The sequence below is a fragment of the Oncorhynchus keta genome, unplaced genomic scaffold, assembly GCF_023373465.1.
Source record: "Oncorhynchus keta strain PuntledgeMale-10-30-2019 unplaced genomic scaffold, Oket_V2 Un_contig_5214_pilon_pilon, whole genome shotgun sequence".
NCBI classification, from domain to species: Eukaryota; Metazoa; Chordata; class Actinopteri; order Salmoniformes; family Salmonidae; genus Oncorhynchus; species Oncorhynchus keta.
The window spans coordinates 109,690-135,166 of record NW_026288177.1 but is presented as its reverse complement, the minus strand read 5'-3'; the positions used below and the strand labels follow the sequence as shown (position 1 = coordinate 135,166).

The 25,477-nt window shown below is 44.6% G+C and overlaps 1 protein-coding gene and 2 long non-coding RNA genes across 48 annotated transcripts in view; 1 reads left to right on the top strand and 2 right to left on the bottom strand.

The window, feature by feature from the left end:
- Positions 1 to 206: 206 nt before the first annotated feature.
- LOC127925173 (uncharacterized) lies at positions 207 to 2,780 on the bottom strand. The gene is made up of 6 exons (XR_008120013.1): positions 2,618 to 2,780; positions 1,777 to 1,950; positions 1,324 to 1,468; positions 987 to 1,073; positions 755 to 899; positions 207 to 276 (listed from the first exon to the last, which is right to left on the bottom strand). It is a non-coding gene; the product is annotated as an uncharacterized LOC127925173 (long non-coding RNA).
- A 906-nt stretch (positions 2,781 to 3,686) lies between these two features.
- lcorl (ligand dependent nuclear receptor corepressor-like) overlaps positions 3,687 to 25,477 on the top strand; it is a 50,276-nt gene continuing 28,485 nt past the window's right edge. For all 41 annotated transcript variants that reach the window (XM_052510008.1, XM_052509991.1, XM_052509975.1 and 38 more), the window contains exons 1-5: positions 3,687 to 3,884; positions 17,186 to 17,251; positions 17,396 to 17,466; positions 18,916 to 19,030; positions 19,706 to 19,897. In XM_052510008.1, coding sequence (XP_052365968.1) covers positions 3,788 to 3,884; positions 17,186 to 17,251; positions 17,396 to 17,466; positions 18,916 to 19,030; positions 19,706 to 19,897 — 541 coding nt within the window. In that variant the 5' untranslated portion in view covers positions 3,687 to 3,787. The remainder of the gene's footprint in view (positions 3,885 to 17,185; positions 17,252 to 17,395; positions 17,467 to 18,915; positions 19,031 to 19,705; positions 19,898 to 25,477) is intronic.
- Positions 13,372 to 25,477, bottom strand: part of LOC127925169 (uncharacterized) — a 42,367-nt gene continuing 30,261 nt past the window's right edge. Inside the window, exons 1-8 of one of the 6 annotated variants that reach the window (XR_008119967.1) lie at positions 16,693 to 17,055; positions 16,435 to 16,594; positions 15,857 to 15,952; positions 15,385 to 15,512; positions 14,796 to 15,019; positions 14,213 to 14,308; positions 14,052 to 14,147; positions 13,372 to 13,994 (exon numbers count right to left, since the gene is read on the bottom strand). This is a non-coding gene — a long non-coding RNA (uncharacterized LOC127925169). Of the gene's footprint in view, positions 13,995 to 14,051; positions 14,148 to 14,184; positions 14,309 to 14,795; positions 15,020 to 15,384; positions 15,513 to 15,594; positions 15,648 to 15,824; positions 15,980 to 16,434; positions 16,595 to 16,692; positions 17,056 to 25,477 lie in introns of those variants that run through there. The other 5 variants (XR_008119968.1, XR_008119969.1, XR_008119972.1 and 2 more) reach the window with 5 other exon arrangements.

Below are 25,477 nucleotides of genomic sequence, written 5' to 3'. Positions count from 1 at the left end.
TGTTTGGCCTGGTATGGTTCTCAATCAGAGGCAGGTGTCGTTAGTTATCTCTGATTGAGAATCATATTTAGGTAGCCTTTTCCCACCTGTGGGTTGTGGGTTATTATTTTTCTGTCTAGTGTTTTCTGCACCTTTCAGGACCGTCTAGTGTTTTCTGCACCTTACAGGACTGTCTAGTGTTTTCTGCACCTTTCAGGACTGTCTAGTGTTTTCTGCACCTTTCAGGACCGTCTAGTGTTTTCTGCACCTTTCAGGACTGTCTAGTGTTTTCTGCACCTTTCGGGACTGTCTAGAGTTCTGCACCTTTCAGGACTGTCTAGTGTTTTCTGACCATCTAGTGTTTTCTGCACCTTTCAGGACTGTCTAGTGTTTTCTGAACCTTTCAGGACTGTCTAGTGTTTTCTGCACCTTTCAGGACCGTCTAGTGTTCTGAACCTTTCAGGACTGTCTAGTGTTTTCTGCACCTTTCAGGACTGTCTCGTGTTTTCTGCACCTTTCAGGACTTTCTAGTGTTTTCTGCACCTTTCAGGACTGTTTAGTGTTTTCTGCACCTTACAGGACTGTCTAGTGTTTTCTGCACCTTTCAGGACTGTCTAGTGTTTTCTGCACCTTTCAGGACCGTCTAGTGTTTTCTGCACCTTTCAGGACTGTCTAATGTTTTCTGCACCTTTCAGGACCGTCTAGTGTTTTCTGCACCTTTCAGGACTGTCTAGTGTTTTCTGCATCTTTCAGGACTGTTTAGTGTTTTCTGCACCTTTCAGGACTGTTTAGTGTTTTCTGCACCTTTCAGGACTGTCTAGTGTTTTCTGCACCTTTCAGGACTGTCTAGTGTTTTCTGCACCTTTCAGGACTGTCTAGTGTTTTCTGCACCTTTCAGGACCGTCTAGTGTTTTCTGCACCTTACAGGACTGTCTAGTGTTTTCTGCACCTTACAGGACTGTCTAGTGTTTTCTGCACCTTTCAGGACCGTCTAGTGTTTTCTGCACCTTTCAGGACTGTCTAGTGTTTTCTGCACCTTACAGGACTGTCTAGTGTTTTCTGCACCTTTCAGGACCGTCTAGTGTTTTCTGCACCTTTCAGGACCGTCTAGTGTTTTCTGCACCTTTCAGGACTGTCTAGTGTTTGCTGCACCTTTCAGGACTGTCTAGTGTTTTCTGCACCTTTCAGGACTGTCTAGTGTTTTCTGCACCTTTCAGGACTGTCTAGTGTTTTCTGACCGTCTAGTGTTTTCTGCACCTTACAGGACCGTCTAGTGTTTTCTGCACCTTTCAGGACTGTCTAGTGTTTTCTGCACCTTACAGGACCGTCTAGTGTTTTCTGCACCTTTCAGGACTGTCTAGTGTTTTCTGCACCTTTCAGGACTGTCTAGTGTTTTCTGCACCTTTCAGGACCGTCTAGTGTTTTCTGCACCTTTCAGGACCGTCTAGTGTTTTCTGCACCTTTCAGGACTGTCTAGTGTTTTCTGCACCTTTCAGGACCGTCTAGTGTTTTCTGCACCTTTCAGGACCGTCTAGTGTTTTCTGCACCTTTCAGGACTGTCTAGTGTTTTCTGACCGTCTAGTGTTTTCTGCACCTTACAGGACCGTCTAGTGTTTTCTGCACCTTTCAGGACTGTCTAGTGTTTTCTGCACCTTACAGGACCGTCTAGTGTTTTCTGCACCTTTCAGGACTGTCTAGTGTTTTCTGCACCTTTCAGGACTGTCTAGTGTTTTCTGCACCTTTCAGGACCGTCTAGTGTTTTCTGCACCTTTCAGGACCGTCTAGTGTTTTCTGCACCTTTCAGGACTGTCTAGTGTTTTCTGCACCTTTCAGGACTGTCTAGTGTTTTCTGCACCTTTCAGGACTGTCTAGTGTTTTCTGCACCTTACAGGACCGTCTAGTGTTTTCTGCACCTTACAGGACCGTCTAGTGTTTTCTGCACCTTTCAGGACCGTCTAGTGTTTTCTGCACCTTACAGGACCGTCTAGTGTTTTCTGCACCTTTCAGGACTGTCTAGTGTTTTCTGCACCTTACAGGACCGTCTAGTGTTTTCTGCACCTTACAGGACCGTCTAGTGTTTTCTGCACCTTACAGGACCGTCTAGTGTTTTCTGCACCTTTCAGGACTGTCTAGTGTTTTCTGCACCTTACAGGACCGTCTAGTGTTTTCTGCACCTTACAGGACCGTCTAGTGTTTTCTGCACCTTACAGGACCGTCTAGTGTTTTCTGCACCTTTCAGGACCGTCTAGTGTTTTCTGCACCTTTCAGGACTGTCTAGTGTTTTCTGCACCTTTCAGGACTGTCTAGTGTTTTCTGCACCTTTCAGGACTGTCTAGTGTTTTCTGCACCTTACAGGACCGTCTAGTGTTTTCTGCACCTTACAGGACTGTCTAGTGTTTTCTGCACCTTACAGGACTGTCTAGTGTTTTCTGCACCTTACAGGACTGTCTAGTGTTTTCTGCACCTTTCAGGACTGTCTAGTGTTTTCTGCACCTTACAGGACCGTCTAGTGTTTTCTGCACCTTTCAGGACTGTCTAGTGTTTTCTGCACCTTTCAGGACTGTCTAGTGTTTTCTGCACCTTTCAGGACCGTCTAGTGTTTTCTGCACCTTTCAGGACCGTCTAGTGTTTTCTGCACCTTTCAGGACCGTCTAGTGTTTTCTGCACCTTTCAGGACCGTCTAGTGTTTTCTGCACCTTTCAGGACTGTCTAGTGTTTTCTGCACCTTTCAGGACTGTCTAGTGTTTTCTGCACCTTTCAGGACTGTCTAGTGTTTTCTGCACCTTTCAGGACTGTCTAGTGTTTTCTGCACATTTCAGGACTGTTTTGGTTTTCGTTAAGTTCACGTTGTTCACGACAGAGGAGGACGAAGAATATCGTTACAGCTGTATTGTATTTACTTTGCCACCATGGCCTTATCTCACCTCATTTGCTCATATTGTATATAGACTTATTTTTCTACTGTATTATTGACTGTATGTTTGTTTTACTCCATGTGTAACTCTGTGTTGTTGTATGTGTCGATAACTGCTTCACTTTATCTTGGCCAGGTCGCAATTCTAAATGAGAGTGCCATCACAGCAGCAAGATTTGTGACCTGTTGCCACAAGAAAAGGGCAACCAGTGAAGAACAAACAACATTGTAAATAAAAACCCATATTTATGTTAATTTATTTTTCCTTTTGTATATCAACTATTTGCACATAATATGACATTTGAAATGTCTTTATTCTTTTGGAACTTTTGTGAGTGTAATGTTTACTGTTCATTTTGTTTATTGCATCGCAATGTAAACATATGTTTCACCATGCCAGTAAAGCCCCATACATTAAACTTGAATTGAGAGAGAGAGAGAGAGAGAGAGAGAAAGAGGGAGAGAGGGAGAGACAGGGAGACAGGGAGAGAGGGAGAGACAGGGAGAGAGGAGAGAGAGAGAGAGAGAGAGAGAGAGAGAGAGACAGAGAGAGAGAGAGGGAGGGGGACAGAGAGAGAGAGAGGGAGGGGGACAGAGAGAGAGAGAGGGAGGGGGACAGAGAGAGAGAGAGGGGGAGGGGGACAGAGAGAGAGAGAGGGAGGGGGACAGAGAGAGAGAGAGGGAGGGGGACAGAGAGAGAGAGAGGGAGGGGGACAGGGAGAGAAAGAGAGGGAGAGAAAGAGAGGGAGGGGGACAGGGAGAGAAAGAGAGGGAGAGAAAGAGAGGGGAGAGAGAGAGAGAGAGAGAGAGAGAGAGGTCAGTCGTGATGAGCGGAGGTTGACTCCTGGTGACGCAAAGAGAGACCGAGCAGGGTGAAAGGAGGAGGCAGACAGAATGGCTGCCCGGTGCCGCAGCTCCAAATGCACCGTAGAAAGGAACGGATTCAAGCGGGAACTCGATACCTGGCGGCACAAACTGATCAACTGCGTCGGTAAGAAGAAACCGAGGCATCTTTTTTTAAATGGCCTTTTGAACTTGCACGCGATTTTACATCCCCAAAGTACAACTAGGGAAAGATCCACAACATGAGTTAAACCCGGTTTAGCTGTAACGTTAGCCGCTAATGCTAAATGCCTTTAATAACAGCAGGTAACTGACGTTAGCCGCTAATGCTAAATGCCTTTAATAACAGCAGGTAACTGACGTTAGCCGCTAATGCTAAATGCCTTTAATAACAGCAGGTAACTGACGTTAGCCGCTAATGCTAAATGCCTTTAATAACAGCAGGTAACTGACGTTAGCCGCTAATGCTAAATGCCTTTAATAACAGCAGGTAACTGACGTTAGCCGCTAATGCTAAATACCTTTACAACAGCAGGTAACTGACGTTAGCCGCTAATAAATGCCTTTAACAACAGCTAACTGACGTTAGCCTTTAACTAAATGCCTTTAACAACAGCAGGTAACTGACGTTAGCCGCTAATGCTAAATACCTTTACAACAGCAGGTAACTGACGTTAGCCGCTAATGCTAAATGCCTTTACAACAGCAGGTAACTGACGTTAGCCGCTAATGCTAAATGCCTTTACAACAGCAGGTAACTGACGTTAGCCGCTAATGCTAAATGCCTTTACAACAGCAGGTAACTGACGTTAGCCGCTAATGCCAAATGCCTTTACAAGCTGTCTTTAATAACAGCAGGTAGTTTAACATGTCCGTTTTCTGTTGACTCTGTTTCTCTTTGTCTTGTCTGTTTCCAATGTCCCTGTAAAAACACCTCGTAGAAGTCCATGATTTCTAGCAGCTAACAAGCTAGTTGGATTAGCTTAACTAGCTATGCCGTGTTTGTTATGGTTACTATAACTAGCTATGCCGTGTTTGTTGTGGTTACTATATCTAGCTATACCGTGTTTGTTATGGTTACTATAACTAGCTATACCGTGTTTGTTATGTTCCTATAACTAGCTGTACCGTGTTTGTTATGGTTACTATAACGTGTTTGTTATGGTTACTATAACGTGTTTGTTATGGTTACTATAACTAGCCATACCGTGTTTGTTATGGTTACTATAACTAGCTATAACGTGTTTGTTATGTTACTATAACTAGCTGTCGTGTTTGTTATGGTTACTATAACTAGCTATAATGTGTTTGTTATGGTTACTATAACTAGCTATAACGTGTTTGTTGTGGTTACTATATCTAGCTATACCGTGTTTGTTATGGTTACTATAACTAGCTATACCGTGTTTGTTATGGTTACTATAACTAGCTATACTGTGTTTGTTATGGTTACTATAACTAGCTGCCTTGTTTGTTATGGTTACTATAACTAGCTATAACGTGTTTGTTATGGTTACTATAACTAGCTATAACGTGTTTGTTATGGTTACTATAACTAGCTATAACGTGTTTGTTATGGTTACTATAACTAGCTATAATGTGTTTGTTATGGTTACTATAACTAGCTATAACGTGTTTGTTATGGTTACTATAACTAGCTGCCGTGTTTGTTATGGTTACTATAACTAGCTATACTGTGTTTGTTATGGTTACTATAACTAGCTGCCGTGTTTGTTATGGTTACTATAACGTGTTTGTTATGGTTACTATAACTAGCCATACCGTGTTTGTTATGGTTACTATAACTAGCTATAACGTGTTTGTTATGTTACTATAACTAGCTGTCGTGTTTGTTATGGTTACTATAACTAGCTATAATGTGTTTGTTATGGTTACTATAACTAGCTATAACGTGTTTGTTGTGGTTACTATATCTAGCTATACCGTGTTTGTTATGGTTACTATAACTAGCTATACCGTGTTTGTTATGGTTACTATAACTAGCTATACTGTGTTTGTTATGGTTACTATAACTAGCTATACTGTGTTTGTTATGGTTACTATAACTAGCTATAACGTGTTTGTTATGGTTACTATAACTAGCTATAACGTGTTTGTTATGGTTACTATAACTAGCTATAACGTGTTTGTTATGGTTACTATAACTAGCTATAATGTGTTTGTTATGGTTACTATAACTAGCTATAACGTGTTTGTTATGGTTACTATAACTAGCTGCCGTGTTTGTTATGGTTACTATAACTAGCTATACTGTGTTTGTTATGGTTACTATAACTAGCTGCCGTGTTTGTTATGGTTATTATAACTAGCTGCCGTGTTTGTTATGGTTACTATAACTAGCTATACTGTGTTTGTTATGGTTACTATAACTAGCTGTACCGTGTTTGTTATGGTTACTATAACTAGCTATACTGTGTTTGTTATGGTTACTATAACTAGCTGTACCGTGTTTGTTATGGTTACTATAACTAGCTATACCGTGTTTATTATGGTTACTATAACTAGCTATACCGTGTTTGTTATGGTTACTATAACTAGCTATAACGTGTTTGTTATGGTTACTATAACTAGCTATAACGTGTTTGTTATGGTTACTATAACTAGCTATAACGTGTTTGTTATGGTTACTATAACTAGCTATAATGTGTTTGTTATGGTTACTATAACTAGCTATAACGTGTTTGTTATGGTTACTATAACTAGCTGCCGTGTTTGTTATGTTACTATAACTAGCTATACCGTGTTTGTTATGGTTACTATAACTAGCTATGCCGTGTTTGTTATGTTACTATAACTAGCTGCCGTGTTTGTTATGGTTACTATAACTAGCTGCCGTGTTTGTTATGTTACTATAACTAGCTGCCGTGTTTGTTATGGTTACTATAACTAGCTATACCGTGTTTGTTATGGTTACTATAACTAGCTATGCCGTGTTTGTTATGTTACTATAACTAGCTGCCGTGTTTGTTATGGTTACTATAACTAGCTGCCGTGTTTGTTATGGTTACTATAACTAGCTATGCCGTGTTTGTTATGTTACTATAACTAGCTGCCGTGTTTGTTATGGTTACTATAACTAGCTGCCGTGTTTGTTATGTTACTATAACTAGCTGCCGTGTTTGTTATGGTTACTATAACTAGCTATACCGTGTTTGTTGTGGTTACTATAACTAGCTATACCGTGTTTGTTATGGTTACTATAACTAGCTATACCGTGTTTGTTATGGTTACTATAACTAGCTATAACGTGTTTGTTATGGTTACTATAACTAGCTATAACGTGTTTGTTATGGTTACTATAACGTGTTTGTTATGGTTACTATAACTAGCTGCCGTGTTTGTTATGGTTACTATAACTAGCTATAACGTGTTTGTTATGGTTACTATAACTAGCTGCCGTGTTTGTTATGGTTACTATAACTAGCTATAACGTGTTTGTTATGGTTACTATAACTAGCTATAACGTGTTTGTTATGGTTACTATAACTAGCTGCCGTGTTTGTTATGGTTACTATAACTAGCTGTCGTGTTTGTTATGTTACTATAACTAGCTATAGCGTGTTTGTTATGGTTACTATAACTAGCTATAACGTGTTTGTTATGGTTACTATAACTAGCTGCCGTGTTTGTTATGGTTACTATAACTAGCTATAACGTGTTTGTTATGGTTACTATAACTAGCTGCCATGTTTGTTATGGTTACTATAACTAGCTGCCATGTTTGTTATGGTTACTATAACTAGCTGCCGTGTTTGTTATGGTTACTATAACTAGCTGCAGTGTTTGTTATGGTTACTATATCTAGCTATACCGTGTTTGTTATGTTACTATAACTAGCTATACCGTGTTTGTTATGGTTACTATAACTAGCTGCCGTGTTTGTTGTGGTTATTATAACTAGCTGCCGTGTTTGTTATGGTTACTATAACTAGCTATAACGTGTTTGTTGTGGTTACTATAACTAGCTATACCGTGTTTGTTATGTTACTATAACTAGCTGCCGTGTTTGTTATGGTTACTATAACTAGCTATAACGTGTTTGTTATGGTTACTATAAGTAGCTATAACGTGTTTGTTGTGGTTACTATAACTAGCTGCCATGTTTGTTATGGTTACTATAACTAGCTATAACGTGTTTGTTATGTTACTATAACTAGCTGTCGTGTTTGTTATGGTTACTATAACTAGCTATACCGTGTTTGTTATGTTACTATAACTAGCTATAACGTGTTTGTTATGGTTACTATAACTAGCTATAACGTGTTTGTTATGGTTACTATAACTAGCTATACCGTGTTTGTTATGTTACTATAACGTGTTTGTTATGGTTACTATAACGTGTTTGTTATGGTTACTATAACTAGCTATAACGTGTTTGTTGTGGTTACTATAACTAGCTGCCGTGTTTGTTATGGTTACTATAACTAGCTATACCGTGTTTGTTATGGTTACTATAACTAGCTATAACGTGTTTGTTATGTTACTATAACTAGCTGCCGTGTTTGTTATGGTTACTATAACTAGCTATAACGTGTTTGTTGTGGTTACTATAACTAGCTGCCGTGTTTGTTATGGTTACTATAACTAGCTATAACGTGTTTGTTATGTTACTATAACTAGCTGCCGTGTTTGTTATGGTTACTATAACTAGCTATAACGTGTTTGTTATGGTTACTATAACTAGCTATACCGTGTTTGTTATGTTACTATAACTAGCTATAACGTGTTTGTTATGGTTACTATAACTAGCTATAACGTGTTTGTTATGGTTACTATAACTAGCTATACCGTGTTTGTTATGTTACTATAACGTGTTTGTTATGGTTACTATAACGTGTTTGTTATGGTTACTATAACTAGCTATAACGTGTTTGTTGTGGTTACTATAACTAGCTATAACGTGTTTGTTATGGTTACTATAACGTGTTTGTTATGGTTACTATAACGTGTTTGTTATGGTTACTATAACTAGCTATAACGTGTTTGTTGTGGTTACTATAACTAGCTGCCGTGTTTGTTATGGTTACTATAACTAGCTATACCGTGTTTGTTATGGTTACTATAACTAGCTATAACGTGTTTGTTATGTTACTATAACTAGCTGCCGTGTTTGTTATGGTTACTATAACTAGCTATAACGTGTTTGTTGTGGTTACTATAACTAGCTGCCGTGTTTGTTATGGTTACTATAACTAGCTATAACGTGTTTGTTATGTTACTATAACTAGCTGCCGTGTTTGTTATGGTTACTATAACTAGCTATAACGTGTTTGTTATGGTTACTATAACTAGCTATACCGTGTTTGTTATGTTACTATAACTAGCTATAACGTGTTTGTTATGGTTACTATAACTAGCTATAACGTGTTTGTTATGGTTACTATAACTAGCTATACCGTGTTTGTTATGTTACTATAACTAGCTATAACGTGTTTGTTATGGTTACTATAACGTGTTTGTTATGGTTACTATAACTAGCTATAACGTGTTTGTTATGGTTACTATAACTCGCTGCCATGTTTGTTATGGTTACTATAACTAGCTATAACGTGTTTGTTATGGTTACTATAACTAGCTATACCGTGTTTGTTATGGTTACTATAACTAGCTGCCGTGTTTGTTATGGTTACTATAACTAGCTGCCGTGTTTGTTATGGTTACTATAACTAGCTGTGCCGTGTTTGTTATGGTTACTATAACTAGCTATAACGTGTTTGTTATGGTTACTATAACGTGTTTGTTATGGTTACTATAACTAGCTATAACGTGTTTGTTGTGGTTACTATAACTAGCTGCCGTGTTTGTTATGGTTACTATAACTAGCTATAACGTGTTTGTTGTGGTTACTATAACTAGCTATACCGTGTTTGTTATGGTTACTATAACTAGCTGCCGTGTTTGTTATGGTTACTATAACTAGCTGCCGTGTTTGTTATGGTTACTATAACTAGCTATAACGTGTTTGTTATGGTTACTATAACTAGCTGCCATGTTTGTTATGGTTACGATAACTAGCTGCCGTGTTTGTTATGGTTACTATAACTAGCTATAACGTGTTTGTTATGGTTACTATAACTAGCTATACCGTGTTTGTTATGTTCCTATAACTAGCTATAACGTGTTTGTTATGGTTACTATAACGTGTTTGTTATGGTTACTATAACTAGCTGCCATGTTTGTTATGGTTACTATAACTAGCTATAACGTGTTTGTTATGGTTACTATAACTAGCTATACCGTGTTTGTTATGGTTACTATAACTAGCTGCCGTGTTTGTTATGGTTACTATAACTAGCTGCCGTGTTTGTTATGGTTACTATAACTAGCTGCCATGTTTGTTATGGTTACTATAACTAGCTATAACGTGTTTGACTTGTCATTTTAATAGGCGTAGACAACACATGACACACACACACACACACACACACACACGCACACGCACACGCACACACACACACACACACGGCCTGCATCTTATTTCAGAGACACACACACAGGCTCACACACACACACACAGGCTCTCACACACACACACACACACACACACACACACACACACACACACACACACACACACACACACGAGGCCCACCTCTCATTTCAGATAGTCTGCAGTAGTCAAGATGTAAACTGAATGGTTTTAGCAGCTTGAATGGTTCCAATTAACAGACAAATGTATTAAACATGAGTAGTGAGGTGTTGTTGTTGTTGTTGTTGTTGTTGTTGTTGTTGTTGTTGTTGTTGTTGTTGTTGCTGTTGCTGCTGCTGTTGTTGTTGTTGTTGTTGTTGTTGTTGTTGTTGTTGTTGTTGCTGTTGGTGTTGGTGTTGGTGTTGGTGTTGGTGTTGCTGTTGTTGTTGTTGCTGTTGCTGTTGTTGTTGGTGTTGGTGTTGGTGTTGTTGCTGTTGTTGCTGCTGTTGTTGTTGCTGTTGCTGTTGGTGTTGGTGTTGTTGTTGTTGCTGCTGTTGTTGCTGCTGTTGTTGTTGTTGTTGTTGTTGTTGCTGTTGTTGCTGTTGTTGTTGTTGCTGTTGCTGTTGTTGTTGTTGTTGTTGTTGCTGCTGTTGTTGATGTTGTTGCTGTTGGTGTTGCTGTTGTTGTTGATGTTGTTGCTGTTGATGTTGTTGCTGTTGTCGTTGTTGTTGTTGTTGTTGTTGCTGTTGTTGTGGTTGTTGTTGTTGAGATGCTTGTTCCCCCCGGTAGTCTGCTGGAATAGACTATTGAGGATGAAGGTCATTTCAATCACTTCATTAAGTAGGAAATAATATGAACTGAGGCTTGTCAACAACAGCCGGTGTTTGTTTCATTTGTTTATTTATTTATTTTATGTTTAACTTGTAGCCTAATCTGATATAATGCGTTTTGATAATAATATAATGCGTTTTAATAATAATAGTTTTTGATAACTGACAGTTAACTAAACATGTCCATTTAATCATTTCATAATAACAACAAGGTGACAACAACAACAACAACAACAACAACAAACTGAAGTTCTCTTCAAAGGGAGAGACACTCTAGACCACAACAGTACCCATCCTGCTCTGCCTCTAGACCCAAACTGTTACAGTACCCATCCTGCTCTGCCTCTAGACCCAAACTGTTACAGTACCCATCCTGCCCTGCCTCTAGACCCAAACTGTTACAGTACCCATCCTGCCCTGCCTCTAGACCCAAACTGTTACAGTACCCATCCTGCCCTGCCTCTAGACCCAAACTGTTACAGTACCCATCCTGCCCTGCCGCTAGACCCAAACTGTTACAGACCTATATCCATCCTGCCCTGCCTCTAGACCCAAACTGTTACAGTACCCATCCTGCCCTGCCTCTAGACCCAAACTGTTACAGTACCCATCCTGCCCTGCCTCTAGACCCAAACTGTTACAGTACCCATCCTGCCCTGCCTCTAGACCCAAACTGTTACAGTACCCATGCTGCCCTGCCTCTAGACCCAAACTGTTACAGTACCCATCCTGCCCTGCCTCTAGACCCAAACTGTTACAGTACCCATGCTGCCCTGCCTCTAGACCCAAACTGTTACAGTACCCATCCTGCCCTGCCTCTAGACCCAAACTGTTACAGTACCCATGCTGCCCTGCCTCTAGACCCAAACTGTTACAGTACCCATCCTGCCCTGCCTCTAGACCCAAACTGTTACAGTACCCATCCTGCCCTGCCTCTAGACCCAAACTGTTACAGTATCCATCCTGCCCTGCCTCTAGACCCAAACTGTTACAGTACCCATCCTGCCCTGCCTCTAGACCCAAACTGTTACAGTATCCATCCTGCCCTGCCTCTAGACCCAAACTGTTACAGTACCCATCCTGCCCTGCCTCTAGACCCAAACTGTTACAGTACCCATCCTGCCCTGCCTCTAGACCCAAACTGTTACAGTACCCATCCTGCCCTGCCTCTAGACCCAAACTGTTACAGTACCCATCCTGCCCTGCCTCTAGACCCAAACTGTTACAGTACCCATGCTGCCCTGCCTCTAGACCCAAACTGTTACAGTACCCATCCTGCCCTGCCTCTAGACCCAAACTGTTACAGTACCCATCCTGCCCTGCCTCTAGACCCAAACTGTTACAGTACCCATCCTGCCCTGCCTCTAGACCCAAACTGTTACAGTACCCATCCTGCCCTGCCTCTAGACCCAAACTGTTACAGTACCCATCCTGCTCTGCCTCTAGACCCAAACTGTTACAGTACCCATCCTGCCCTGCCTCTAGACCCAAACTGTTACAGTACCCATCCTGCCCTGCCTCTAGACCCAAACTGTTACAGTATCCATCCTGCCCTGCCTCTAGACCCAAACTGTTACAGACCTATATCCATCCTGCCCTGCCTCTAGACCCAAACTGTTACAGTGCCCATCCTGCCCTGCCTCTAGACCCAAACTGTTACAGTACCCATCCTGCCCTGCCTCTAGACCCAAACTGTTACAGTGCCCATCCTGCCCTGCCTCTAGACTCCAAACTGTTATAGACCTAAATCTATACTGCCCTGCCTTTCTAAGGTCTTCGAAAGCCAAGTTAACAAACAGGTCACTGACCATCTCGAATCCCACCGTACCTTCTCTGTGCAACCTGGTTTCCGAGCCGGTCATGGGTGCACCTCAGCCACGCTCAAGGTACTAAACGATATCATAACCGCCATCGACAAAAGACAGTACTGTGCAGCCGTCTTCATCGACCTGGCCAAGGCTTTCGACTCTGTCAATCACCATATTCTTATCGGCAGACTCAACAGCCTTGGTTTCTCAAATGACTGCCTCGCCTGGTTCATCAACTACTTCTTAGATAGAGTTCAGTGTGTCAAATCAGAGAGCATGTTGTCTGGACCTCTGGCAGTCTCTATGGGGGTACCACACGGTTCAGTTCTCGGGCCGACTCTTTTCTCTGTATACATCAACGATGTTGCTCTTGCTGCTGGTGAGTCCCTGATCCACCTCTACGCAGACGACACCATTCTGTATACATCTGGCCTTTCTTTGGACACTATGTTAACTAACCTCCAGACGAGCTTCAATGCCATACAACTCTCCGTCCGTGCCCTCCAACTGCTTTTAAATGCAAGTAAAACTAAATGCATGCTCTTCAACCGATCGCTGCCCGCACCTGCCCGCCCGTCCAGCATCACTACTCTGGACGGTTCTGACCTAGAATATGTGGACAACTACAAATACCTGGGTGTCTGGTTAGACTGTAAACTCTCCTTCCAGACTCACATTAAGCATCTGCAATCCAAAATTAAATCTAGAATCGGCTTCCTATTTTGCAAACAAAGCCTCCTTCACTCATGCTGCCAAACATACCCTCGTAAAACGGACTATCCTACCGATCCTCGACTTTGGCGATGTTATTTACAAAATAGCCCCCAACACTCAGCAAACTGGATGTAGTCTACAAATCTAGGGTTGCTCCCCAAGCCGGCTGGTCGGTCGTTCTATTGGTTCAGTTGCCAGAGACGCGACCCAGTCGTTCAGTCTTGTTGTTCTGTATCTAGGGACGTGACCCAGTCGTTCAGTCTTGTTGTTCTGTATCTAGGGACGTGACCCAGTCGTTCAGTCTTGTTGTTCTGTATCTAGGGACGTGACCCAGTCGTTCAGTCTTTTTGTTCTGTATCTAGGGACGTGACCCAGTCGTTCAGTCTTGTTGTTCTGTATCTGTGGACGTGACCCAGTCGTTCAGTCTTGTTGTTCTGTATCTACCTGCCTCCTCTACATTCTAACCACTAGGCTACCTGCCTCCTCTACACTCTAACCACTAGGCTACCTGCCTCCTCTAACCACTAGGCTACCTGCCTCCTCTACACTCTAACCACTAGACTACCTGCCTCCTCTACACTCTAACCACTAGACTACCTGCCTCCTCTACACTCTAACCACTAGGCTACCTGCCTCCTCTACACTCTAACCACTAGTCTACCCTACCTCCTCTACACTCTAACCACTAGGCTACCTGCCTCCTCTACACTCTAACCACTAGTCTACCTGCCTCCTCTACACTCTAACCACTAGTCTACCTGCCTCCTCTACACTCTAACCACTAGTCTACCTGCCTCCTCTACACTCTAACCACTAGGCTACCTACCTCCTCTACACTCTAACCACTAGTCTACTTGCCTCCTCTAACCACTAGACTACCTGCCTCCTCTACACTCTAACCACTAGTCTACCTGCCTCCTCTACACTCTAACCACTAGACTACCTACCTCCTCTACACTCTAACCACTAGTCTACCAGCCTCCTCTACACTCTAACCACACCTGCCTCCTCTACACTCTAACCACACCTGCCTCCTCTACACTCTAACCACTAGACTACCTGCCTCCTCTACACTCTAACCACTAGTCTACCTGCCTCCTCTACACTCTAACCACTAGACTACCTGCCTCCTCTACACTCTAACCACTAGGCTACCTGCCTCCTCTACACTCTAACCACTAGTCTACCTGCCTCCTCTACACTCTAACCACTAGTCTACCAGCCTCCTCTACACTCTAACCACTAGTCTACCTACCTCCTCTACACTCTAACCACACCTGCCTCCTCTACACTCTAACCACTAGACTACCTGCCTCCTCTACACTCTAACCACTAGACTACCTGCCTCCTCTACACTCTAACCACTAGGCTACCTGCCTCCTCTACACTCTAACCACTAGTCTACCTGCCTCCTCTACACTCTAACCACTAGTCTACCTGCCTCCTCTACACTCTAACCACTAGTCTACCTGCCTCCTCTACACTCTAACCACTAGGCTACCTACCTCCTCTACACTCTAACCACTAGTCTACTTGCCTCCTCTAACCACTAGACTACCTGCCTCCTCTACACTCTAACCACTAGTCTACCTGCCTCCTCTACACTCTAACCACTAGACTACCTACCTCCTCTACACTCTAACCACTAGACTACCTACCTCCTCTACACTCTAACCACTAGTCTACCAGCCTCCTCTACACTCTAACCACACCTGCCTCCTCTACACTCTAACCACTAGTCTACCTGCCTCCTCTACACTCTAACCACTAGACTACCTACCTCCTCTACACTCTAACCACTAGACTACCTACCTCCTCTACACTCTAACCACTAGTCTACCTACCTCCTCTACACTCTAACCACACCTGCCTCCTCTACACTCTAACCACTAGTCTACCTGCCTCCTCTACACTCTAACCACTAGTCTACCTGCCTCCTCTACACTCTAACCACTAGGCTACCTGCCTCCTCTACACTCTAACCACTAGGCTACCTACCTCCTCTACACTCTAACCACTAGTCTACCTGCCTCCTCTAACCACTAGACTACCTGCCTCCTCTAACCACTAGACTACCTGCCTCCTCTACACTCTAACCACTAGTCTACCTACCTCCTCTACACTCTAACCACACCTACCTCCTCTACACTCTAACCACTAGTCTACCTGCCTCCTCTCTAACCACTAGTCTACCTACACTCTAACCACTAGACTACCTACCTCCTCTACACTCTAACCACTAGTCTACCAGCCTCCTCTACACTCTAACCAATAGTCTACCTACCTCCTCTACACTCTAACCACACCTGCCTCCTCTACACTCTAACCACTAGGCTACCTGCCTCCTCTACACTCTAACCACTAGACTACCTGCCTCCTCTACACTCTAACCACTAGGCTACCTGCCTCCTCTACACTCTAACCACTAGTCTACCTGCCTCCTCTACACTCTAACCACTAGGCTATGCTGCCGCCTCTACACTCTAACCACTAGGCTACGCTGCCGCCTCTACACTCTAACCACTAGGCTACCTGCCTCCTCTACACTCTAACCACTAGGCTACCTGCCTCCTCTACACTCTAACCACTAGGCTACCTGCCTCCTCTACACTCTAACCACTAGGCTACCTGCCTCCTCTACACTCTAACCACTAGGCTACCTGCCTCCTCTACACTCTAACCACTAGGCTACCTGCCTCCTCTACACTCTAACCACTAGACTACCTACCTCCTCTACACTCTAACCACTAGACTACCTACCTCCTCTACACTCTAACCACTAGGCTACCTGCCTCCTCTACACTCTAACCACTAGGCTACCTGCCTCCTCTGCACTCTAACCACTAGACTACCTACCTCCTCTACACTCTAACCACTAGGCTACCTGCCACCTCTACACTCTAAACACTAGGCTACCTACCTCCTCTACACTCTAACCACTAGACTACCTGCCTCCTCTACACTCTAACCACTAGGCTACCTGCCTCCTCTACACTCTAACCACTAGACTACCTGCCTCCTCTACACTCTAACCACTAGGCTACCTGCCTCCTCTACACTCTAACCACTAGTCTACCTGCCTCCTCTACACTCTAACCACTAGGCTACGCTGCCGCCTCTACACTCTAACCACTAGGCTACGCTGCCGCCTCTACACTCTAACCACTAGGCTACCTGCCTCCTCTACACTCTAACCACTAGGCTACCTGCCTCCTCTACACTCTAACCACTAGGCTACCTGCCTCCTCTACACTCTAACCACTAGGCTACCTGCCTCCTCTACACTCTAACCACTAGGCTACCTGCCTCCTCTACACTCTAACCACTAGGCTACCTGCCTCCTCTACACTCTAACCACTAGACTACCTACCTCCTCTACACTCTAACCACTAGACTACCTACCTCCTCTACACTCTAACCACTAGGCTACCTGCCTCCTCTACACTCTAACCACTAGGCTACCTGCCTCCTCTGCACTCTAACCACTAGACTACCTACCTCCTCTACACTCTAACCACTAGGCTACCTGCCACCTCTACACTCTAAACACTAGGCTACCTACCTCCTCTACACTCTAACCACTAGACTACCTGCCTCCTCTACACTCTAACCACTAGTCTACCTACCTCCTCTACACTCTAACCACTAGGCTACATGTGTATTCCAGGGTTCGAGAGCATTCTGGAGGGAATCTATGGCCCGTTGCTGCTCAGAGACCTCAATATTTTTGATGGTGAGTGTCAGTGTGTGTGTGTGTGTGTATTTGCGTACAGGTATTTTGTGTTAGAGTCTTGTCTTTGACATATGATCGTGTGGTGTGTGGTGTGTGGTGTGTGTGTGTGTGTGTGTGTGTGTGTGTGTGTGTGTGTGTTTCCAGACTGTGAACCCGAGGAGCTAGAGGACTGGGCAGTGAAGGCCAGTTGTTCCTTCTGCAGCCTGCTCATCAATGTAAGTTCAGCTCCGTGATACAAACAGACTGCTATTTTCTGTCTTCATTTAGTTCCAGCTCTCTCAGGGAAAAGCTTCAGTTTAGTTCCAGCTCTCTCACTGAAAAGCTTCAGTTTAGTTCCAGCTCTCTCACTGAAAAGCTTCAGTTTAGTTCCAGCTCTCTCACTGAAAAGCTTCAGTTTAGTTCCAGCTCTCTCAGGGAAACGCTTCAGTTAGTTCCAGCTCTCTCACTGAAAAGCTTCAGTTTAGTTCCAGCTCTCTCACTGAAAAGCTTCAGTTTCAGCTCTCTCACTGAAAAGCTTCAGTTTAGTTCCCAGCTCTCTCACTGAAAAGCTTCAGTTTAGTTCCAGCTCTCTCACTGAAAAGCTTCAGTTTAGTTCCAGCTCTCTCACTGAAAAGCTTCAGTTTCGATCCAGCTCTCTCACTGAAAAGCTTCAGTTTAGTTCCAGCTCTCTCACTGAAAAGCTTCAGTTTAGTTCCAGCTCTCTCAGGGAAACGCTTCAGTTTAGTTCCAGCTCTCTCAGGGAAACGCTTCAGTTTAGTTCCAGCTCTCTCAGGGAAAAGCTTCAGTTTAGTTCCAGCTCTCTCACTGAAACGCTTCAGTTTAGTTCCAGCTCTCTCACTGAAAAGCTTCAGTTTAGTTCCAGCTCTCTCACTGAAAAGCTTCAGTCTTGTTCCAGCTCTCTCAGGGAAAAGCTTCAGTTTAGTTCCAGCTCTTCAGTTTAGTTCCAGCTCTCTCACGGAAACGCTTCAGTTTAGTTCCAGCTCTCTCAGGGAAAAGCTTCAGTTTAGTTCCAGCTCTCTCAGGGAAACGCTTCAGTTTAGTTCCAGCTCTCTCACTGAAACGCTTCAGTTTAGATCCAGCTCTCTCACTGAAACGCTTCAGTTTAGTTCCAGCTCTCTCACTGAAACGCTTCAGTTTAGTTTCAGCTCTCTCAGGGAAACGCTTCAGTTTAGTTTCAGCTCTCTCAGGGAAAAGCTTCAGTTTAGTTCCAGCTCTCTCACTGAAAAGCTTCAGTTTAGTTCCAGCTCTCTCACTGAAACGCTTCAGTTTAGTTCCAGCTCTCTCAGGGAAAAGCTTCAGTTTAGTTCCAGCTCTCTCACTGAAACACTTCAGTTTAGTTTCAGCTCTCTCACTGAAAAGCTTCAGTTTAGTTCCAGCTCTCTCACGGAAACGCTTCAGTTTAGATCCAGCTCTCTCAGGGAAACGCTTCAGTTTAGTTCCAGCTCTCTCAGGGAAATTGGTTTACTGTGTTTCCGCTGCTCAGACGCCACATCATGGACTGCGTCATGGACATCATGATGCAGTTAGCTGATATATAAAATATGGATCCAGACGTTGTAAGATCTGGCAGGCGTCTGGGCAGAGGAACGCCCCCTACGGCGTTGTTGCGGTTTTGTGTTGTTACGACGCGTCGATGATGTCATTGTCTCTTCCTCCTCTAATAGGACCATGTCCCGGTGGCCGCCTCCCCCTCAGACGACACGCCCTCCCAAGCCCCTTCCCTCTCGGACAGCAGCCTATCAGCTCACAGGTTCCTCCAGGCTGTGTTCCATAAGAAAGGTGAGTCCCCGTCCGACTAGAACAGAGATGACGCGTTTACACTCTTAATGCTAACAGCGCTACATAGCATCGTTGGCTACCTGGTTTACACTCTTAATGCTAACAGCGCTACGTAGCATCGTTGGCTACCTGGTTTACACTCTTCATGCTAACAGCGCTACGTAGCATCGTTGGCTACCTGGTTTACACACCTTAATGCTAACAGCGCTACGTAGCATCGTTGGCTACCTGGTTTACACTCTTCATGCTAACAGCGCTACGTAGCATCGTTGGCTACCTGGTTTACACACCTTAATGCTAACAGCGCTACGTAGCATCGATGGCTACCTGGTTTACACTCTTAATGCTAACAGCGCTACGTAGCATCGTTGGCTACCTGGTTTACACTCTTAATGATAACAGCGCTACGTAGCATCGTTGGCTACCTGGTTTACACTCTTAATGATAACAGCGCTACGTAGCATCGTTGGCTACCTGGTTTACACTCTTAATGCTAACAGCGCTACGTAGCATCGTTGGCTGCCTGGTTTATAGGCGCTAAGAAAAATGTACTTAGACAGTGTGTTTACCTGTGATTGGCTGAGATAAATGTACGTAGACAGTGTGCTTACCTGTGATTGGCTGAGATAAATGTACGTAGACAGTGTGTTTACCTGTGATTGGCTGTCTGTCCAGAGCTGGTGTCCAGTGGAGACCCTAACGTCCCTCTGGTGGCCCAGGAACTGATGAAGAGGATGGTGAGGCAGTTTGCCATGGAGTACGCCTCCAAGACACGCCTTACCACCACCACAGGCTCCCAGCGTTCTGACCTCGACTCACCTCTAGACCTCACTCTGACACGGAACCAGGAGGAGGAACCCACACCAGGTAGAGAACCCGACAGGACATAGAACCCACACCAGGAAGAGAACTCGACAGGACTTGTAACCCATACCAGGTAGAGAACCAACACCAGATAGAGAACCCAACAGGACATAGAACCAATACCAAATAGAGAACCCAACCGGACTTTGAACCCACACCAGGTAGAGGACCCAACCGGACTTTGAACCCATACCAGGTAGAGGACCCAACAGGACTTGGAACGCACACCAGTTAGAGAACCCAACAGGACATAGAACCAATACCGGGTAGAGAGCCCAACAGGGCTTAGAACCTACACCGGGTAGAGAGCCCAACAGTGCTTAGAACCCACACCGGGCAGAGATCCCAACAGGGCTTAGAACCCACACCGGGTAGAGAGCCCAACAGGGCTTAGAACCCACACCGGGTAGAGAGCCCAACAGGGCTTAGAACCCACACCGGGTAGAGAGCCCAACAGGGCTTAGAACCCACACCGGGCAGAGATCCCAACAGGGCTTAGAACCCACACCGGGTAGAGAGCTAAACAGGGCTTAGAACCCACACCGGGTAGAGAGCCCGATAGGGCTTAGAACCCACACCGGGTAGAGAGCCCACAGAACATAGAACCCACACCGGGTAGAGAGCGCAACAGGGCTTAGAACCCACACCGGGTAGAGAGCCCACAGAACATAGAACCCACACCGGGTAGAGAGCGCAACAGGGCTTAGAACCCACACCGGGTAGAGAGCGCAACAGGGCTTAGAACCCACACTGGGTAGAGAGCGCAACAGGGCTTAGAACCCACACCGGGTAGAGAGCGCAACAGGGCTTAGAACCCACACCGGGTAGAGAGCGCAACAGGGCTTAGAACCCACACCGGGTAGAGAGCGCAACAGGGCTTAGAACCCACACCGGGTAGAGAGCGCAACAGGGCTTAGAACCCACACCGGGTAGAGAGCGCAACAGGGCTTAGAACCCACACCAGGTGGGGTATACTACAAAGCGGGAACAATGAGTTAGCCAGCTAACTTGCCTTAACTATTTTTACATTGTTTTTTTAAAAGATGAGCTTAAAATGGGCAAGGTCTAATTGACTGTTTCGCTAAGCCCCGCCCTGAAATGTATAGCAACTGTAGTCGAGCCTGAAACGCATGAAGGGCAGTGGGAAAAATGTAAATAATTAAACAGCGCACCAGGTACTGATTCCTGTAATGCAGAGCCTGTTGGGAGTATTATCAGAATCCCAAAACTAGATTTTTGTTAGTGTTTGCTAGCTCAGCTGGTTAGCTTAGCTCAACTGGTTAGCTTAGCTCAACTGGTTAGCTTAGTTAGCTGGTTAGCTTAGCTCAACTGGTTAGCTTAGTTAGCTGGTTAGCTTAGCTCAGCTGGTTAGCTAGCTCTTTCTTATTGACCACCAAACGCTAGCTAGCCACTTGCTAGAACTTGTTTTCTCTAAATGGATGCTAGCTAGCTAAGATGGCTATATTAGGAATTTTAACTCATCTTGGCTGTCGACATCAGCAGACGATTTGAAAGCACTTTTCTAATCCCAAAATGGGTTAGTAACTCGTACTATACAGGGTGTATTCAGTGGCTAGCCACACTACGAAACAACTTGACCAGGTTTCCCCCGTGAAGACGTTGTAGCGACAATCCACCACAACATAGCCAAGAGTTTTCCTGATTTAGTCGTGTTTATTTTCATTGTGTTTATTTTCATTGTGTTTATTTTCATTGTGTTTATTGTATTAAAAACATAGTTTGAGATCATTGTGAGGAGATTTCTCCAACGGTTAGAAGGGGAAAATGGGGTTCCGGGGGGAAAACGCTGTCGGAGGTTGCATCAGTATCCAAGGGAACCAGAGGTTGCATCAGTATCCAAGGGAACCAGAGGTTGCATCAGTATCCAAGGGAACCAGAGGTTGCATCAGTATCCAAGGGAACCAGAGGTTGCATCAGTATCCAAGGGAACCAGAGGTTGCATCAGTATCCAAGGGAACCAGAGGTTGCATCAGTATCCAAGGGAACCAGAGGTTGCATCAGTATCCAAGGGAACCAGAGGTTGCATCAGTATCCAAGGGAACCAGAGGTTGTATCAGTATCCAAGGGAACCAGAGGTTGCATCAGTATCCAAGGGAACCAGAGGTTGCATCAGTATCCAAGGGAACCAGAGGTTGCATCAGTATCCAAGGGAACCAGAGGTTGTATCAGTATCCAAGGGAACCAGAGGTTACATCAGTATCCAAGGGAACCAGAGGTTGCATCAGTATCCAAGGGAACCAGAGGTTGCATCAGTATCCAAGGGAACCAGAGGTTGCATCAGTATCCAAGGGTACCAGAGGTTGCATCAGTATCCAAGGGAACCAGAGGTTGCATCAGTATCCAAGGGAACCAGAGGTTGTATCAGTATCCAATGGAACCAGAGGTTGCATCAGTATCCAAGGGAACCAGAGGTTGCATCAGTATCCAAGGGAACCAGAGGTTGCATCAGTATCCAAGGGAAACAGAGGTTACATCAGTATCCAAGGGAACCAGAGGTTGCATCAGTATCCAAGGGAACCAGAGGTTGTATCAGTATCCAAGGGAACCAGAGGTTGTATCAGTATCCAAGGGAACCAGAGGTTGCATCAGTATCCAAGGGAACCAGAGGTTGCATCAGTATCCAAGGGAAACAGAGGTTACATCAGTATCCAAGGGAACCAGAGGTTGCATCAGTATCCAAGGGAACCAGAGGTTGCATTAGTATCCAAGGGAACCAGAGGTTGCATCAGTATCCAAGGGAACCAGAGGTTGCATTAGTATCCAAGGGAACCAGAGGTTACATCTGTATCCAAGGGAACCAGAGGTTGCATCAGTATCCAAGGGAACCAGAGGTTGCATTAGTATCCAAGGGAACCAGAGGTTGCATCAGTATCCAAGGGTACCAGAGGTTGTATCAGTATCCAAGGGAACCAGAGGTTGTATCAGTATCCAAGGGAACCAGAGGTTGTATCAGTATCCAAGGGAACCAGAGGTTGTATCAGTATCCAAGGGAACCAGAGGTTGCATCAGTATCCAAGGGAACCAGAGGTTACATCAGTATCCAAGGGTACCAGAGGTTGTATCAGTATCCAAGGGAACCAGAGGTTGCATCAGTATCCAAGGGAACCAGAGGTTGCATCAGTATCCAAGGGTACCAGAGGTTGCATCAGTATCCAAGGGAACCAGAGGGTTTTAGCGAAGGGTCGATTGATTCAACACCCGAAAAAGCATATCTATAAGTTTCTCTTTTGTTGTTGTTGTTATTTTTAAATGAATTATTTCTCGCTGCTTATCAAAGTTGAAAAGCCGAAGAACATTTAGGTACATCCTGGTACTTTCCTCAGGTGCTGGAGTTGTAGACTCCAGGACAACAGAAAGGAAGAACGCCGAACACTGCGGCTCATAGTCCCGGGTGACATTTATAACATCCGTGCTTATCAACGATACCTGTTTGATCCTGCTTTGTAGTAGGCTGCTCTGGGAGAGAACCCACACCAAGGTTGAGGATTACCCAGGTCAGGATAACGTTGTTGAGGATTACCCAGGTCAGGATAACGTTGTTGAGGATACCCAGGTCAGGATAACGTTGTTGATACCTAGGTTGAGGATAACGTTGTTGAGGATTACCCAGGTCAGGATAACGTTGTAGCACCTAGGTTGAGGATTACCCAGGTCAGGATAACGTTGTTGAGGATTACCCAGGTCAGGATAACGTTGTTGAGGATTACCCAGGTCAGGATGACGTTGTTGAGGATACCCAGGTCAGGATAACGTTGTTGAGGATTACCCAGGTCAGGATAACGTTGTTGAGGATACCCAGGTCAGGATAACGTTGTTGAGGATACCCAGGTCAGGATAACATTGTTGAGGATTACCCAGGTCAGGATAACGTTGTTGATACCTGGCTAACTATTTGATCCTGCTTTGTAGTAGGCTGCTCTGGGATAATGTTGTAGCACCTAGGTTGAAGATGACCCAGGTCAGGATAACATTGTTGAGGATACCCAGGTCAGGATAACGTTGTCGCACCTAGGTTGAGGATACCCAGGTCAGGATAACGTTGTCGCACCTAGGTTGAGGATACCCAGGTCAGGATAACGTTGTAGCACCTAGGTTGAGGATACCCAGGTCAGGATAACGTTGTAGCACCTAGGTTGAGGATACCCAGGTCAGGATAACGTTGTAGCACCTAGGTTGAGGATACCCAGGTCAGGATAACGTTGTAGCACCTAGGTTGAGGATACCCAGGTCAGGATAACGTTGTAGCACCTAGGTTGAGGATACCCAGGTCAGGATAACGTTGTCGCACCTAGGTTGAGGATACCCAGGTCAGGATAACGTTGTAGCACCTAGGTTGAGGATACCCAGGTCAGGATAACGTTGTAGCACCTAGGTTGAGGATACCCAGGTCAGGATAACGTTGTTGAGGATACCCAGGTCAGGATAACGTTGTTGAGGATACCCAGGTAAGGATAACATTGTTGAGGATTACCCAGGTCAGGATAACATTGTAGCACCTAGGTTGAGGATTACCCAGGTCAGGATAACGTTGTTGAGGATTACCCAGGTCAGGATAACGTTGTAGCACCTAGGTTGAGGATTACCCAGGTCAGGATAACGTTGTTGAGGCCAGAATAACTTTGTTGAGGATTACCCAGGTCAGGATAACGTTGTTGAGGATTACCCAGGTCAAGATAACGTTGTAGCACCTAGGTTGCGGGTACCCAGGTCAGGATAACATTGTTGAGGATTACCCAGGTCAGTATAATGTTGTTGAGGATACCCAGGTCAGGATAACATTTACATTTTACATTTAAGTCATTTAGCAGACGCTCTTATCCCAAATATAACGTTGTTGAGGATTAACCAGGTCAGAATAACGTTGTAGTACCTAGGTTGAGGATTACCCAGGTCAGGATAATGTTGTAGCACCCAGGTTGAGGATTACCCAGGTCAGGATAACGTTGTTGAGGATTAACCAGGTCAGAATAACGTTGTAGTACCTAGGTTGAGGATTACCCAGGTCAGGATAATGTTGTAGCACCCAGGTTGAGGATTACCCAGGTCAGGATAACGTTGTTGAGGATTACCCAGGTCAGGATAACGTTGTTGAGGATTACCCAGGTCAGGATAACATTGTTGAGGATTACCCAGGTCAGGATAACGTTGTTGATGATTACCCAGGTCAGTATAACGTTGTAGTACCTAGGTTGAGGATTAAGCAGGTCAGGATAACGTTGTTGAGGATTACCCAGGTCAGGATAACGTTGTAGTACCTAGGTTAAGGATTACCCAGGTCAGGATAACATTGTAGCACCCAGGTTGAGGATTAACCAGGTCAGGATAACGTTGTAGCACCTAGGTTGAGGATACCCAGGTCAGGATAACGTTGTTGAGGATTACCCAGGTCAGGATAACGTTGTTGAGGGTTACCCAGGTCAGGATAACGTTGTTGCACCCAGTTTGAGGATTACCCAGGTCAGGATAACGTTGTAGCACCCAGGTTGAGGATTACCCAGGTCAGGATAACGTTGTAGCACCTAGGTTGAGGATTACCCAGGTCAGGATAACGTTGTTGAGGAT